The sequence below is a fragment of the Pseudonaja textilis genome, chromosome 3 (genome assembly GCF_049901715.1).
Source record: "Pseudonaja textilis isolate UNSWEBS1 chromosome 3, rPseTex1.2, whole genome shotgun sequence".
Lineage (NCBI taxonomy): Eukaryota > Metazoa > Chordata > Lepidosauria > Squamata > Elapidae > Pseudonaja > Pseudonaja textilis.
In genome coordinates this window covers 194,738,536-194,756,359 of record NC_141992.1, presented here as the reverse complement: position 1 = coordinate 194,756,359, position 17,824 = coordinate 194,738,536, and the positions used below count along the sequence as shown (strand labels likewise).

Genomic DNA, 17,824 nt, shown 5'->3' with positions numbered 1-17,824 from the left:
TGGGAAAGGAAAAAAGAAATCTTGCCCTTTAAGGAATAGGCAAAGTTCTTTCCTTTTGTGGATTCAAATTTCCCGGCTGGGAGAAATGCAAAATGATTTGGTCAGCTGTGTTGAAAGTCAGAATCAGTTTATTAATAGGAAGGCAGGTAGGAAATCTCACAACGTTTTCTAGGATTAATCTAATCTTGTGAGTAGAGAAACCCTTTTTTATACCCTTCAGATCCTTTGATTTTGTAAGTGTGAACCTTTGAAGTCTTTGATTTGTGTGTGTGGTAATTGTTTTATGGTAGCTGTTTGTTGCATTAGGTTGCAATATCCTGAGTTTCCTGTTATGCCTTTTGATTTGCTTTTCACACGTTTTATAGCTTGCCATCTATTTGATCCATGTACAAAGCAGACAAGGTTATAATGCAACAACGATCCACTGCTTTTATCATCCCCCCTCCCAATCCCTATATACATGTCTGAACTGGGAAAACAATCAAGGCTTGATAATTTTCCAAATACAAAGTATTAGCAATTCAGGACAATGCACAACAAATAATAAAAGCAGTGGTTCACTGTTGCATTACAAACCTTGTCTGCTTTGTAGATGGATCATGCATGTTCATATGAAAAGGGTAAAAAATTGCATTCCCCATGGTATAATCCTGCCACTATCATTTTGATTAAGGCATCCGATCCTACTGAAGCCTCTCTGTAATTCCTTTTAAAAGAATTATGGTTCATTCACACCCAATGGAGGGTTCCATAAAGAGGTACATAAACATCATAGTACATAGTGGGAGGTAATGGACTTCTGTTCTTACTCCTCCTGTCATGTGTGCAGAAAGCAAAAAAGAAAGAGAAAAAACCCTATAAAACGATAGGATGGACTGTATTTGTCTGTATATTTGAAATCAGCTTCCTTCTCAGCTTGAGTTATGAACTGTTTGGTATTGTACTGTTATAAGCACCTAAATTGCGGTAGCTGTGGACTAAACAAGCTATTTTTAATTCCCCCCCAGAACTCTTTAAAACCAACCTACCCCAGAAATTCATAGTACAATGCAAAGAAATGTTACTTAGGAGAACAGGGTAAACAAGAAAAGCTATGCGCTACATTAACTAACATTTCTGGGAGCTGAAAGATGTGAATAATTTTTATTGTCGTCTCTGAAACATATATATGGCTTATTTATTTTAAAACATACACGGTGATTTTCATTTTTCTAAACATGTAAATGGAATTTACATTAAAATAATTCTAACAAGGTCAATAAAACAGTAAATATCATCATGTGTAAAATTAAGAATAATAAAATCAGTGGTTACAAGGGAGGACTGCAGTTAGGCTGATAGGAAAAAACATTGTTTTGCAAATAAAAATCTTTAACCTAAGTCTCTTCTGACTGGAACGATGATTCTACATTTTTAAAACGTCTTCCAAAATGCTGCCAAGTAAATAAGCAGAAGGTTTTCTCAGAATGCAAAATCTCAAAGTCTGCCATAGAAGCAGAGATCTTTTCAGCAACTTCCTCTTAAACAGCTTCAGAACCTATGGAACAAATATAACTCCCAAAACAAGGTTGATATGTTATAATTGGTTGCTAGAGTCTAACTTGGAAAGGCTTTGGGGAAAATACAAGAAATATTGGCCCTAGTTTTCCATCCCAGGCAATCGTTAGCTCAACCAGATTATATTTACGAGAAAATGGCAATAGCTATGTAAAACTCATCACCCAGGAGGCCCTTGTAACCCCATGAATTTAACAGAAAAAGTTTTGGTGAGGTTTCATGATTGCTATTAGTTTCTTTTCTGGAAGGCTATGGTGGAATCACTGGGGCATTGCAACCATGAATGTTTGGAAGGATTGTTTTGTGCTGTTGAACCTTGGCAGTTCTGTAGCGAAGGGGCTTTTCAGTTGTTCTTTAGCATTTTTTCCCACCTGACCTGCAAGGTACAACTGCCTGGTCTGTTGTATAGTCTTATAAAAACAACTCCATATTTTTGTAACCCTCAGTTTTGGGATGAAATTCTCTGAAAGTTAGTTGATTGAGCCCATTCAACCTTTTTTTTTTTATTAATTCCAGTCTAATGGACCAATTCAAAGAAACTGTGAAAGGGGTCTTGGAAGCTTGTCAGTTGTCCATGCCTCAGCAGGATAGTTGTCCAAACCAAAGCAGACCAGGATCATATTGATGTAGGATAAGAAGAAACGGGGAAATAATTTTTTTTTTCCACTAGTGATTCCTGTAGGAGAGACACTTGGGGAGTGGGCTTCCAGTCCAAGTCTCACATGACCAGAGCAGGATTAATATGAAAGAACTGTAGAAGATGTGCTCCAGAACAAGGCTTTGCCTACCTTGTTTAGTTTTCCTGTAACACATTCCTTCCACTGTATTGAAGCCAGATGCAAAGAACAAAGAATGACACTGTGAATTTCTCTGAGTAGTTTCTTTATTCTGGGTTGCCCATAGGCAGGAATCTTGCCAGACTAAAGCACGCCCAGCATAACTATCAGATATATAAAATCATACATTGCAATGTCCTACCTGTCAATGAATACTTCAGCTTCAACCATAACAACACAAGAGCACACAACAGATACAAACTCAAGGTTAACCGCACCAAACTTGATTGCAGGAAATACGACTTCAGCAACCAAGGGGTCAATGTCTGGAATACTCTACCCGACTCTGTAGTTTCTTCCCCAAACCCCAAAAACTTTAACCTTAGACTGTCTACTATTGACCTCACCCCTTTCCTAAGAGGTCTGTAGGGGGCGTGCATTGTTTCTTTTATTTTTCTTTTATTTTTCTTATATGTACTCATTTCATGTATTCATAATTATGTATACAATTTTACTTATCTCGTAAACAATTGACAAATAAATAAAATAAAAATAAAATAAAAATAAAATATCCTGTGAAAGGGTTAGGTTGGGTTCCTTCCGGGCTTCTTTCTATATAGTAAAGATTCAGGGCTGATTTAAGTTCAGAATGTAGCTGGAAGGGACCTCAGAGGTCTTCCAATCTAGCCCCCTGCTCATGCAGGAGACCCTATACTATTTCAGACAAAGGCTGCCCAGTCTTTTCTTAAAAGCCTCCAGCGATGGGAGCACCCAGTCTTTCTGAAAGCAAGCTGTTCCTTTGCCTCTTAGCTCCTTAGGAAAGATTTGGAACTCAGTGTCAGATTCCAACACATTGGCCCAGTGAAAGATGATAGAGGAACAGACCTCCTGAGTTGGTTTTACATTGCTAAGTATACTTTTACATAATAAAGCAGAGAGGAAAAACATTTTCCAGCATTTTCTAGGATGTAATTGAAAAGCTGCATTGCACAGTATCTCATAAACCTGGTAATTTCAATAATGCAAGAGAAATACCATATACATAATTTATAAGTTTTGGGTTGGCGCCCCACAAATTCTTCCAGGCAAAAGTATTATTGTCACATATTGATAAAAATCTAACGGCTTCATATTTTAATTAAGAGTCGCAGTACTAAATACATGGTGTTTATTTTCTACTTCACTATAAATTATTTACTATTAAACCAGTATTAATAAAGGTAAGTTAATTACTTTCTTCTACAGTAATGAATTTTAGATTAAAAGTCATTTGCTGTTTGATTGGAGAAGTTAACAAATCTGGATGAAAGTGTATTGTCCTTTGAGTCTGAAGTTTTAGACTGATACAATAATATATATTAAAATAACCCTTGCCCCAAAGAGAAATTATTTCAGGCTATTTGAGGTTTGCTTATGGAAGCAATGCTAATTCATTTGTTTTTTTCATTTTATTTATTTGCATCCCACCTTTATAATTTTTTACAAATAAGGTGGTGAACATATCCAACACACCGTCCTTCCTCCTATTTCCCACAACAGCCCTGTGAGGTGAGTTGGGTTGAGAGAGAGTGACTAGCCCAAAGTCACTTAGCTTTTTAAGGTAAGGAGGGATTTGAATCCATAAGTTTCCCACATTCTAGCCTGGTGTTTAACCACTAGATTTAAGCTGATATTCTATAAATATCCCTATTCAGAGCAGAAAAGGACTGGGCTAGTCTTTGATCTTGCTTTCTGAGCCGTGAAATGAATCAATCTATCTTTCTCTCTTTCTCTTTCTCCCTCTCTTCCCTCCCTCCTCTCTCTCTCACACATATATACCCACAGAGGCAGAGAATAACGGCAGATTAGTCCTTCATGTGACTTGTGTTCTTGTATGCTGCAGATTAGCAAATTAGAGAACGTTCGCAAGGAGCTGGAAAGGACCTTCCTATTCCAGTTACTCTAGGATTGGATAATGAGCTCTGTTGGTTGTTTTCCCTTGGTTGTATTTATTTTTCTCTTTCTCATTGAACAATCAATTCATTTCTGGGTTAGAGTTAGGACTGCTTGCCTGCACTTCATAAGCAGTCAGTTAGTACCAGCTAACTCCTTTTTCTAAGAAGTGCAAAGGAATCTAGCACTGATTTATTTATCTTAATTGGGTTTGTAGACTACTCAAATTGCAAATGGATACAAGTGCCATACATCACAATTTACATCAGTCATGTTAAAACGTAACATGCACAATAAATATCAAAACAAATCAATATCAGATATAGCAACTAATATAACAGCTAGTTGATATTTATTTAAATTGGATCAAAGCTAAAGGTTGAAATCCATTTCTCGCTTTTGAAATAACAGCTATGGTCACCTCTTTTCCCTTTTAGAGAAAAGCTACTCGTTTAAAAGTCAATCATTTTGATGGCATAGCAATAAATATCGGTTATGATATGAATTTTAAAAGGCAGGCTTTTAGTCACTTCTGTAATATATAGAATGGCAAATTTAAAGTATTATGTAAATCACTTGTAAAATATTCTTGGTATAATATCACATTTATGTTTAAGTATGGTTATTAATATTATGCTATTTGACCAAAATTAATGCTGTTTTACCGGGGATAATTCATACTAATAAATATCCATTCAACATTTATTGTATATTGCATTATTTGGTCACATTTAAACTTAGCATTTATATTACTTTTAAAATATATCGATTTCTTTCTCCTCAATTTTTTTAAAAACTGCTTTCAAATAAAGTATTGCCAAAGTATATTATTCCAATTATGAATAAGCTTTGGACATCTGTGCTTTTTGTCTTCGCATGGTCACATTATGTAGCATGTTTAGTTCTGAATTAGCTACAATTTCCAATCACATTGCAAAGCAAAAGAGCAAGTTATGATTTAGTAGCAATTTGCAATTCTTCCAGCACTTCTTTTGGTTTTATTGTCCCCGTTCTTTTCAAATTTCAGTTCAAACAGTGTAATCTTCTCTTCTTCACATTATGTAAAACATTCAAATCTATTTGAATCGGATTCCACGTTATTGGTTCTGTTCATGTACCATACTGAAATTATTCAGCTAGAATTTAGCCTAATATGTAGTATTTGTTGACTGTGGTTCAGTTTATGCTGTGAACAATGAAAATTGAGCTTAGTAAATAAACGATGGGAAAACATACCAGGCAAATACAATCTTTAGATAAGAATCTGGAAAGTATCCTAGAAAATGAAATGTAGTAATTTTGACCTTTCCCCCATTTTTGTAGATGGAATTAGTGTGAGTGGTCTTCCACTTTCCAGTCCGTTTCGACAAGTGATAAAGCCACGTATAGAAAATAAGCCCATGAATCCACAGGAAGCCACTAAAGTTGGTGACTTCAGCCACATAAAGGTAGGTGAGCGGCCCGTCGATAATCAGTTTTGTAACATATTAAATCGGGAATGGACAATTGACTTCCCCAAGGGAGCCACGTGAGAAACTGGGATTGTTGTGAAGGACTGCCGCTGCCCACTCCTGTCCCCCCGCTTGCCCGTTGCTTTCTGCTACACTGCAATTCATGTGCAGTAGAAAAGAAAATATTTAGCTCAACGTTGAACTGTGAAGTTGTTGCTACTCTGATCGTGGTTATTTGCTTGGAGACACCTCCTTATTCAACTAGGTAACAACATCAGTACTAGTAGGCGTGGTGTTTGCTGCTTGTTTACATTTATGTACTCAAATTTATACAGCCATAATGTGGGTGTTGATTCCCTGTTTATCAGAATATTGGAGGGGAATGTATTTCACTCTTTTTTGCCCCCTTCCTATGATTTTTATTTCCTCTTTTCAATGATGTGTAAATGTGACTTTTATCTATGTGTCTCTTGGTAGCTGATTTGTTTGAATGCCAAATTTCAGGAATTTCCTAGCATTTTTTAATGTGGCTTGATCTTTGCATCTGAATGTCAGGCGTCTTTAGAACTTGTTGTGCACCGTCTCTAGATCAGGCCTAGTGTGCAGGAAAAGCTAGACTCCAGCTCTCATAAAATAACGTATTTTATTGTTCAAGCAAAGATGGGTCCTCCCATAAGGCTGGGAAAGGACCACTTACAAAATTCCAGCAGGCATTTATACTTCATTAGTTAATCATTAGCTATTTGACATATCTCAAACATCTTGTCTTCAAAATTCACACAATTTAACATAGGGACTTATATAGAAATTACTCATGTCAGCCTGACTTACGAATTAATTTGAGTTTATATTCATTTTCCTTAACATCTTTTATGGCTAACAAAGTCATAAATGAATATATTTATAAAGCAACTAAAACTTGGAAATATCTGGTATATCAGTAAAAGATAGTCCACTGTTATTTTGCTTTACAGTGCTGCTGCAGGAATAGCAGAAACCTCATTAGTTTCTTACATTGGAATTTCCACCATAGGTCAAGAGTAGAAATACAGACGTAGCATGAATATATGAAACTTGCTGAAGTAAAGCAATCTTGGGGAAGATCATCCACCCATTTTCTATAACCCTTAGAGAGTTAAACATGTGGGATGCAGATTTAAATTCTGGTCCCCAAAATCATGGCTTGTCGGACTAGACCAGGGGTCCTCAAACTTGGCAACTTTTAAGACTTGTGGACTTTAATTCCCAGCTATGCTGGCTGGAGAATTCTGGGAGTTGAAGTCCACAAGTCTTAAAAGTTGCCAAGTTTGGAGACCTCCGGACTAGACCCTTAGGTTCTACTTTAGGCAAAGCATCCTAACTCATCGTGTGAAAAGGCTGAAGCCAGCAAGATGGGAATCAATGTCATTGTATCAACAATGAAGTGAATGGTCACTAAAAGAATGGTTTTAAGTCGAGGACTTTTTGAAGGTAGCGCTCATTAAATGACCACTCATCAGTGACTGATCAGTTTTATGATGGTACGTATAGCAATAGCCCTTAGACTGATATACCTCTTCACAGTGCTGTACAGCCCTCTCTAAGCAGTTTACAGAGTCAGCCTACTGCCCCCGACAATTTTGGGTCCTCCTTTTACCCACCTCGGAAGGATGGTAGGCTGAGTCAACCTTGAGCCGGGTGAGATTCGAACTGCCAAATTGCAGGCAGCTGGCAGTTGGCAGCAGTACCTTGCAGTACTGCACTCTTAACCACTGGGCCACCATGGCTCATAACTTAGATTTTCTAGAATTTATTTCATCTAATAAATCTGTTAAATTCAAATGTATTAAATCTCATCAATTCTTTAAATGCCCAGAAGGGGCATGCTATGGATCCTGTCAGCCAAAAACTTTGGTTGGCATGGGGTCCAGGAGAATGGCCTTGTCTGCTATGACTTTCACTCTAGGGAACATCAGGATAGAGCCATGGTGGCACAGTGGCTAGAATGCAGTATTGCAGGCTAATTCTGTCGACTGCCAGCAGTTTGAGTCTCACCAGATGAAGGTTGACTCAGCCTTCCATCTTTCCGAAGTCGGTAAAGTGAAGACCCGGATTGTTGGGGGCAAATATGCTGACTCTGTAAGCCACTTATAGTAGAGCACTATAAAATGATATATATAAGTACTATTACTATGGCCACCATGTTCCTTGAGCAGAGGTATAACCCCCAAAGCGCCTCAAAATTGACTCTGCCGATTGGGTTGGGGTTGCAATGCGGGCATCCCTTGCCGAAGGCAATTGATAGAATGAGAAGACGATTCCTCCTCCACCTCCTGTCTGTGTAGCGCTTCCTATTTTTAGCCAGTTGTTATTAATTTTTAATGCTCTTGCTTTTAATACTTTTGCGTTTTAATATTTTACGTTGCTGTTTTTATGATGTCGCAAGCTGCCCAGAGTCGCTCAACAGAGAGAGGGGCGCCACGTAAATTTAATAAACAAACAAAATCGATTTATATCCCTCAGGAAACTGGTTTAGCTCATTCTCGGCTTAGGACCGCAATTGAGCCCAGCATGCCCGTCGTGAAGTGAAGCATTCAGTAAGTGAGTTTTGCCCCATTTAGCGACTATGTTTTGCCACAGTTTTTAAGAGTGAGTCACTGCAGTTGTTCAATTAGTCAGTGAACCTGGCTTCCCCATTGACTTCTCTTGCCAGAAGGTTGCAAAAGAGGATCACGTGACCCCAAGAGACTCCAACCGTCGTAAACAGGAGTCGGTTGTCAATTGCGCCTGAATTTTGATCACGTGGCCGTGGGGATGCTACAATGGTCGTAAGTGTGAATACGGGCCATAAGGCCCTTTTTTCCGTGCTGTTTTAACTTTGAACGGTCACTAAATGAACTGTTGCAAGTCAAGGACTACCTGTACAGATAGCCCTCAACCTACAACACTTCGTTTAGTGACTCTTCCAAGTTACAGCAGCACAGGAAAAAATGACTTACGACCCTTTCTCACATTTATAACCGTTGCAGCATCTCGTTGGTCCCGTGATCCAAATTTGGACGCTTGAGAATTGACTCACATTTCTGACCGTTGCAGTGTTCAGGGATCACGCCAGAGGTGGTATTCAGCCGGTTCTGACTGGTTCTGGAGAACCGGTAATGGAAATTTTGACTGGTTTGACGAACCGGCAAATCCCATCTCTGATTGGCCCCGCCCACCTGTTAGCTTTCCTATATTGCCCTGTTTTTTTATCTCAGCTGATTCACGCGGCAGAGCTCAGCTCACTCACCAGCGTTCGGACAGCGTTTGAGTCCTGCGCGCATCCGTAGAACCGCTGACAGAACCGGTAGGAAAAAGAAAATTGGAAACCCAACACGGGATCACACGATCCCCTTTGACGACTTTCTAGCCAGCAAAGTCAACAGGGAAGCCAGATTCAGTTAACAGCCACGATCCTTAATGAACAACTGCAGTGATTCATAAAAGGTGGTGAGTCGTAACCTGGGGCCAAATTTGCTTAACCCATATCTCGCTTAGCAACAGAAATGTTGGGCTCGATTGTAGTCGTAAGTCGAGGACTACCTGTACTTAATATTCCGGCCCGTCCTGCCCGTTGGCTTGCTTCCCCCTCCCCCCCAGTGTGTCAGCCCATCATACATTGGTTAAGGGAGCCTCAGCGGAGAGGGAGAGAGGGAGAGGACGAGAGAGAAGGAGGAAGAGAGGGAGGGAGAGGAGAGAGGGAGAAGCAGAGAGGGGGGAGGGAGAGGGAGGAGGAGAGAAAGAAAGAAAGATGGAGAGAGAGAAGCAGAGAGAAAGAAAAGAGAGAGAGAAGGAGGGAGAGGAAGAGAGAGAAGGAGGAAGAGAGGGGGAGGGAGAAAGAGGGGGAGGGAGAGAGAGAAGGAGGGAGGGAGAGAGAAAGATAGAGAGAGGGAGGGAGGGAGGAAGAGAAGGAGAGAGAAAGGAAGATCGAGGGAGAGAGAAAGAAAAAGAAAGAGAGGAAGAGAAGGAGGGAGAAAGGGAGAGGGAGGGAGAGGAAGAGAGAGAAAGAGAGGGAGAGAGAGAAGGAGGAGGGAGAGAGAAAGATAGAGGGAGGGAGAAAGAAAGAAAAGAAAGAGGGAGAGAAGGAGGGAGAAAGGCAGAGGGAGGGAGAGGAAGAGAGAGGGGAGGGAGAGGGAGAGGGAGGGAGAAAGAGAGAGGGGGAGAGAGAGAAGGGGAGAGAGAAAGATAGGGAGGGAGAAAGAAAGAAAAGAAAGAGAGGGAGAGAAGGAGGAGAGAAAGGCAGAGGGAGGGAGAGGAAGAGAGAGAAAGAGAGGAGAGAGAGAAGGAGGGAGGGAGAGAGAAAAAGAAAGAGAGGGAGAGAAGGAGGGAGAAAGGCAGAGGGAGGGAGAGGAAGAGAGAGAAAGAGAGGGAGAGAGAGAAGGAGGGAGGGAGAGAGAAAAAGAAAGAGGGAGAGAAGGAGGGAGAAAGGCAGAGGGAGGGAGAGGAAGAGAGAGAGGGGAGGGAGAGGAGGGAGAAAGAGAGAGGGAGAGAGAGAAGGAGGTAGGAAGAGAGAAAGAGGGAGGGAGAAGAAAAAGAAAGAGGGAGAGAAAGGAGGGAGAAAGGCAGAGGGAGGGAGAGGAAGAGAGAGAGAAAGAGAGGGAGAGAGAGAAGGAGGGAGGGAGAGAGAAAAAGAAAGAGAGGGAGAGAAGGAGGGAGAAAGGCAGAGGGAGGGAGAGGAAGAGAGAGAAAGAGAGGGAGAGAGAGAAGGAGGGAGGGAGAGAGAAAAGAAAGAGAGGGAGAGAAGGAGGGAGAAAGGCAGAGGGAGGGAGAGGAAGAGAGAGGGGGGAGAGGGAGAGGGAGGGAGAAAGAGAGAGAGGGAGAGAGAGAAGGAGGGAGGAAGAGAGAAAGAGGGAGGGAGAAAGAAAAAGAAAGAGAGGGAGAGAAGGAGGAGAAAGGGAGAGAGAGAGAGAAAGAGGGAGGGGAGAGGGGTAAAGGGGGAGGCGTGTCACAGAATTGTTGTCCTGCCTGTCTTGCCTGCGCCGTAAGATGTTCATTTTGAACTACACGGAGGGAGAAATTGAAATTCACCTGATGTAGGCACGAGAGAGAGGAGAGAGAGAGAGGGGGCGGGGAGACAGAGACGCAGAGACCGAGAGCTTCTCGGCCAAGTGCTCAAACTCAGCCTTGCAGGACTATATTTAGACTGCCGCTGCCGCTCTTGCGCTGTTTTTAAAAATTCAGCTGAGATTGCTGATAGGGGTATTTATATCCGTCCTGCCGGTTGCCACCTGCCGCATAAACTCCCTTACCCTTAATATACTATTCCCAGAGACCCCACTACGGTTTACCCTGGCTCCCTTCCTTTAAAGACCTGGCGATACATCCGTGCTCTTTCCGGAAACGTACCTATTAATGTACATTATTTTATTTTATTTTTATTTCATTTTTATTTTTAATATTGCAAGGATAACTTGACAGGCAGATTAACCCAGTTAGCAGGAGCCCCATTAAAGCTGTCTGCCTTTTCAAACAGTTTTTTTTTCACGTCAAGGTAAAAAACCTAAAAGTAGAATGCTTTTGAGTTATTTATGGGCAGCATTGTAGGTTGTTTTTTTTTTTTCCTTCCTTTTTTTCCAGAGCTAGAATTTTTATTTGTTTGCCAATTTGGGGCCTGGTGTGGGGGGGGGAGAAGCCCCACTGTTGCTAGGATACAGATATTTCAGAAAGTGAACTTGGCCGGGCAGTTGCCATAGCATTGCACCAAATAAATACAGCGTTATCTCTTTGATTCCCCAGTGTGTGTGTGTGTGTGTGTGTGTGTGTGTGTGTGTGTGTGCGCGTGCATTTGAATTTTCCTCTGCCTTGTGGTGGTAGTTGTATGGAGCTTGGGTACCTAGGATGAAACTTGAATCAGTTTTGAACCCGAAAATCGCTTGACGGAGGAAGGATAAGTTGTGCTACTTACGTAATCTTGGGAAACAGTTGCAGTTTGATGCATTGAGCTCAATCACAATGGAGCTGGAAGGGACTTTGGAGGTCTTCTAGTCCAACCCCCTACGCAAGCAGGAGATCCCATACAATTTGAAACACGTGGCTGTGAGGTCTCTTCTTAAAAGCCTCCCGTGTTGGAGTGCCCACAATTTCTGGTGGGAAGCTGTTCCACTGGTTGATAGTCCTCACTTTTAGGAAGTTTCTCCTTAATTCCAGGTTGCTTCACTCCTTGATTAGTTTTCATCCATTGTTTCTTGTCCTGCCTTCTGATGCTTTGTAAAATAAATGCATCCCCTCCTCTTTATGGCAGCCCTTCAAATGCTAGAATACTGCTATCAAGTCACCCCTAGTCCTTCTTTTCTCTAGACTAGCCATACCCAGTTCTTGCAACCACTCTTCATATGTTTTAGTCTCCAAGGCTAAATTAGTTTTGATTATGTAGTTACCGTATTTATCGGCGTATAACACGCACTTTTTCCCCCTGAAAATAGGGGGCAAATGATGTATGCGTGTTATACGCCGATGTCCAGGGAGCAGAATCCTCTTTAAGGGATCCCGTTCCCAATAGTGCCTAGCGGCGGCGCAGCGTCGTGACGTGATGTCAGCGCTGCGCCCGCCGCATATTTTTTTCCTGAAATTTCCCTCTTAAAGGGAATGCGTGTTATACGCCTGTGCGTGTTATACGCCGATAAATACGGTAGTTAGTATTAATGTTAGCTTTGATTATGTAGCTCGCACAAAGATAAAATGCTAATACGGACCGTTCTCGAGTTTACAGCCACTCATTCAGTGACCATTCAAAAGTAAGAGGGGGCTGAATGAGGAGTGGGGGACGACGTACGATTGGCCTGCAGAGTTGCAGACGTGACAAGGTCCCTGTGGTTGCGCGATCATGATCCAGGTGCTTGGCGGGCAGTTCACAGTTACAGTATTGCGCTTTCCCACAGTCGCATGATTTCCAACATTGTTCTATGACGTGGGCCACCTTACAACAGGAAGCAACGCAATGCAGGTTCTTTGTGAAAATGTTTCTTTGTTTTTTAAAAAAAGAAGCGATTTGTAAGCTGATTTTTTTGAACTCTCCGGTGTTTAAATGTTGCTGTTTCACTCTCAATTTAGGACTGAATAATCATGGGGTCCTTTTTTTGTGTGTGGGGGGGCAATAATAGGCAGACTCTGCTACCTATTTAAATCCACGTGTTTCTCTTAAGTCTTTTTTTTTTTTTTAACAAATGCCTGCATTTCTAACTGCTCGGTTGACATTTAAAAGCCTTCGACTTCTCTATCGGTAAATGTTTTTTGTAACCCTGTAATTTTTTCCTGGCCTGTTTATAGCCATCTCAAGCCTTAACCAAGGGCCTCTTTGGATGACCTCTAGATGTTTGAAGTTACGGAGCAGAAGGAGTATAATTACCCGTTTGGAATTTAGCTAGATCGCCCTGGTTAATATTGTTTCTCTTCGAAAAAGTCATTGGGGAGTTTCTAACGACGGCACCAAGGCTCCAGTTATTAGTTCTGGTCGAAAGATGTTTCCTTGGTGTAACAGCAAGAGGTTTTAGGGGCTCAAGCAGATTTCCACTCCTCAGAGCACACAAGAGTTTTTCATTCCACGTCCTTTTTCTTTGCAAAACTCCTTTGCTTGTCCCCCGAAATTATAAAGCAGTTTTTGTCCCCGTTTCCAAGCTCCAAACTGTTTGTTTCATCCCTTGGCTTTCATGGCTCCTTACACATTTTTCTTCTTCTAGTTTTCCAATACAGGTAAGTCCTCGACTTAACAACCGTTCATTTAGTGACCGTTTGAAGTTATAACGGCCATGAAAAAAGTGACTTACGGCCATTTTTTACTGTTATGGCCTTTGCAGCATGCCCGTGATCATGCGATCAAATTTCAGGGGCTCAGCAACTGGTTCATACTTATGACGGTTGCAGTGCCCCCACGGTCACGCGATCCCCTTTTGCGACCTTCTAAAGAAGCCAAGTCGATGGGGAAGCCAGGTTCACTTAACAACCGTGTTGCTAACTTACCAACTGCATTGATTTACTTAAGGACTGTGGCAAGGAAGTCCGTAACATGAGGCAAAGTTCGCTTAGCAAATGTCTCGCTTAGCAACATAAATTTGGGGCTCGATTGTGGTCGTAAGTCGAGAACTACCTATCATTTAGATGGGTTAAATTATCTTCTTTCTTTTTTTTCGTTGCAGGAAGAGAAAGAGGCTGATTCTGGATTTCGGGAGAGATAAAGGCATAAAAAATGCTGATGTTGCACCAATCACGCTTCATCACTTGAAGCGTAATAAGCATTCAGTGGTGTTTTTTGACAGGATAATGGGTGCTTAAGTGAGTCAGCAGTTTCCTCTTTCGACAGGTGGACAGAAAGGTCAAGGAAAGGACAAGAAGCAAGGATTTAATTAAGGCCCTCAATTTCAGGAATTGGAGGGTTGTTACTTTCAGTCTGGATTCAAATTGAATATTGTCTGGAGAGAATAATTTGGGGGTTCCAACTTGAGTCGGGACTGTGCAAGAATAAATAAAAATGAGATCCAGAAAGCCGTGAGGAAGGAAGAAATATTTATTCCTAAAAGCCAAAGAGTTTGCCTTTAGGGGCAACTGCAGAAAAACGGAGTCCAGCAGCAGCCTTTTATAGGGGAGATTCTCCTAGCGTGGAATTGCCCACATGCTAACTCTAGGGGGATACGTGTGTGTGTGTTTAGGGATGTCTGTGGTCTTTATTCTTGTGAACATGCTGGGAGACCTAATTTCATTAACTCTGATTTGTGTTTGCAGACCTTATCCTTTGATATGTGGATTAGGTCTGGGTAGCTTCTTTGGAGGTTTGAGGAATTTTGGGTAAAAGATTCCCCCCCCAATCCCCATTTGCTATTTTTACTTGATTAGTTTAGTTTCAGCTTGACTGTCAATTATCTAGTGGAGACTCGTGATCCTCATTCCGTTGTGGAATTGGTTAATGTTTTAAGGGAAGATGGAAACAGTATAAAGAATAAAATAGAGTTTGATATAAAACGTCAGTATTTCTACATAAATATTTTCTGAGTAAAGTTTACTTTTTTGAGTAGGCGTCATACTTTTGGATAAGGATAGCTTGGAAAAACCAGAACATAGGTAGTTCTTGACTTACGACTATACTTGAGCCCCAAATTTCCATTTGCTAAGTGCGACAACGGTTACATGAGTTTTGCCCCATTTTACAATCTTTCTTGCCACAGTTATGAAGCAAATTCACTGTAGTTGTTAAGTGAATGTCGCAGTTATTAAGTGAATTGGTTTCCCCATTGACTTGGCTTGTTAGAAGGTCGCAAAAATCGGACACATGACCCCAGGACACTGCAACCGTCATAAATATGAGTCAGTTGCCAAGCAGCCAAATTTTGATCACGTGACCATTGGGGGAGTCTACAACAGTGGTAAATTTGAAAAACGGTCATAAGTCACTTGTCAGGGCTCCAATAAATCCACCTCCGTTCAAATAATGTCTCTATCCGCGTCTCTCAGAGTAAAAAAAAAAAAATTATTAGAAGTGGCCATGCAGCCGACACTAAAATGCATCATTCATTTCCCCCTTGACCCTGGTCTTCCTCCCCGCCCCAATGTATATTCTCCAATGGGACACATCCATAGCCAAGAGTCATCAATCATGCTCTCCAGTAATAATCTTGCGCACTGACAACTTTGGGCTGCCCAAGTGATTATCTGAGGCATTCGCGGAATGCACTGTTTCCCCCCATTCCCTTTTTGCTGGCAGCTAAAAAGACCAAAGGAGTAACCTTTTAGTTGACATCACCTTTTTCAGTGTTGTTGTAACTTCCAATGTCCAACCGTCACTAAGCTACCTGTCAACGTCCTTCAAATTGCAAACTAACAACTATTTTGAGGGTAGCCGGTAAAGCCCCTTCTATACCTCCCGAAGATCTTCTGTGTTCTCCACAATCATAATGTTACCCCAATTAAATCATGAATCTCAAGCCAAACTTCCAAAACTTCAAAAGGATTTATTGGGAGTTAACACGTCCGGCACTGCCTGGGTGCAGCTGACTCTGAGACACATCATTCATTGTCACCCATGACTTTGGTTTCCCCCCCAACCCCTGGATGTATCATAATTGATATTCTCCAATGGGACACATCCATTGCCAAGAGTCATCAATCATGTTCTCCAGTTAGATATTTGCACAGCAGAAACTTCAGTCACCTAGTTACTATCTTTGAAAAGCTATTTATGGAAGGCACTTTTGATTTCCAAGCTGCCGCACTGCTCTTTCAAACCCCTTTCCCCCCTTCCCTTTCTGTTGGCAACTCTGAAAAGACCATGGAAATATTTTATGAGTTAACGCATAAGGTCTTAAGAAATACGAAATACAGCTAAATAAATGCAAATCGGGTTTGCCTGCGACTCTGTGTGCACCGTGCTCTGAGGCTTATATCATTTGGATGTTCTGTGGTCCATTGTACTGAGGATGATGAACATCTGTTCTGCCTCCTGGGCACTTCTGTTCCCCATTTCCTGATGTTCTGATTGTGCAGTTTCCTTGTGGGGTGGGGAGAAGAAACATATTTGCATAATTACATTTAGTATACCACCTACGACCGTTCCTGAGCAATATTGGCCTGTGTTTATAACATCACACATACGCTAGTGAAATTAATTCTGTGTACAGCTACCTTCTCGAGGCTTCCTTGGTGAAATGTATGGCAATTAAGCTTCAAAATAGTGTGAAGCACTAGGATTACGTTAAAAGAGCGGCACAATTCATCAAGTCTTTTTTTCTGGGTTTGATTTCAAAGTGTTACTCCTAACATTGAACTCTTTAAGCAACTTAAGAGCCAAACTAGCCGAAAAGCCATCAATTTTATTACACATCTAGACTAATTACTGAGATAATCATGAAAGTCCCTGCAAATTTTTATAAGGTTTATAAAGAAAAAGGGGCTTTTTAAAACATATATCTACTGCTGAACCTGTTGTCGATGGAGGTTCTCAATCATCCAGTTCATGTTTTCCCCAAAAGGTAACTAGATTCCCTGGGTTGTTTTATTTTTTTTTCTTTGAAGATGTTTTGCTTCTCATCCAAGAAGTTTCCTCAGTTTTGACTGTTGTCTTTCAATTCCTAATGGATTGCTGAATCTTCTCCTAACGAGTTTGTTCTTCTGTGTTGTGCCAGGCAATTTCCCATTGCTGTTGTTAGGCTTATTGTTTTACTACTAATCTTTGATCTTCACGTTTTCCTGATGTTTTTTTCCTCACGTTGGGCATCTATGGAAGCAGCTTGGATTGCAGGTCTCATGTTATTAGGAAAATTAGTCTCTGGTGAAACGTTTGAATTAACACAGGAATGCCACACTAAATCCAAATTAATATTATTTAGCTGCCGAAACCGACTAAGACATGGCATCATGTACAATTCAAGAGGGTGACGAACAAGAACACATAATAAGTATACCAATTGCTTCCTGGGTAGTGGAGACTTGTGATTCATGCTTATTGTAGTTGTTTGAGTCCAAGTTATGTGTTCTTGTATGCATTTTCATTATTTTGGGATTTTTAGATTGCCCTGAGTCTACCAAAATAAGCAGCTGTAGCAAATTTATTTATAATACTGATGCTCATGATAATGTTACTATTATTTGGGGACATTCCACTTTCTGTATCTCCTCAGGAAAATCGACCAACCAGCATCTCTTCTCATCTTTGAAACATGGTACTATTCTGCTCACACTTGCAATCTTTATAAGCTAGGCTATTTTCAGCCAGCTGGAATTTAAAATATTCCTCCTGTACCTGCAAAGTCAATGCTTCATGAGAGTCGAGTACTACACGGTGTGGCTGAGAAAGCAGGCGGAGGACTCGGCCATGCATTAATTAAAATAAATCTCAGATCAGAATAGAGCTGGGAGGGTCTTTGATGAACCCCCCTGCTGAAGTAGGAGACCCTATACCATTCCAGACAAGTGACTATTCAGTCTCTTGTTAAAAACCTTAAAAGTGATGAAGTGCCCATGATTTCTAAAGGCAAGTTATTCCACTAATTAACAGTTCTCACTTTAGTTCTATACTGGTTCTTTCCTTGATTAGTTTCCATCTACAGTTTCTTACCTTGCCTTCTGCTCCTTTAGAAAATTTGACCCCCTCTTCCTCCAGTATAC

General features: G+C 41.1%; 1 protein-coding gene across 7 annotated transcripts in view; it reads left to right on the top strand.

Annotated features, from left to right (window-relative positions):
* Positions 1-17,824, top strand: part of TRAPPC9 (trafficking protein particle complex subunit 9) — a 299,696-nt gene that overhangs the window by 68,291 nt on the left and 213,581 nt on the right. For all 7 annotated transcript variants that reach the window (XM_087931796.1, XM_087931795.1, XM_026716048.2 and 4 more), the window contains one exon: positions 5,589-5,713. In XM_087931796.1, the coding sequence (XP_087787922.1) occupies positions 5,589-5,713 (125 nt within the window). The remainder of the gene's footprint in view (positions 1-5,588; positions 5,714-17,824) is intronic.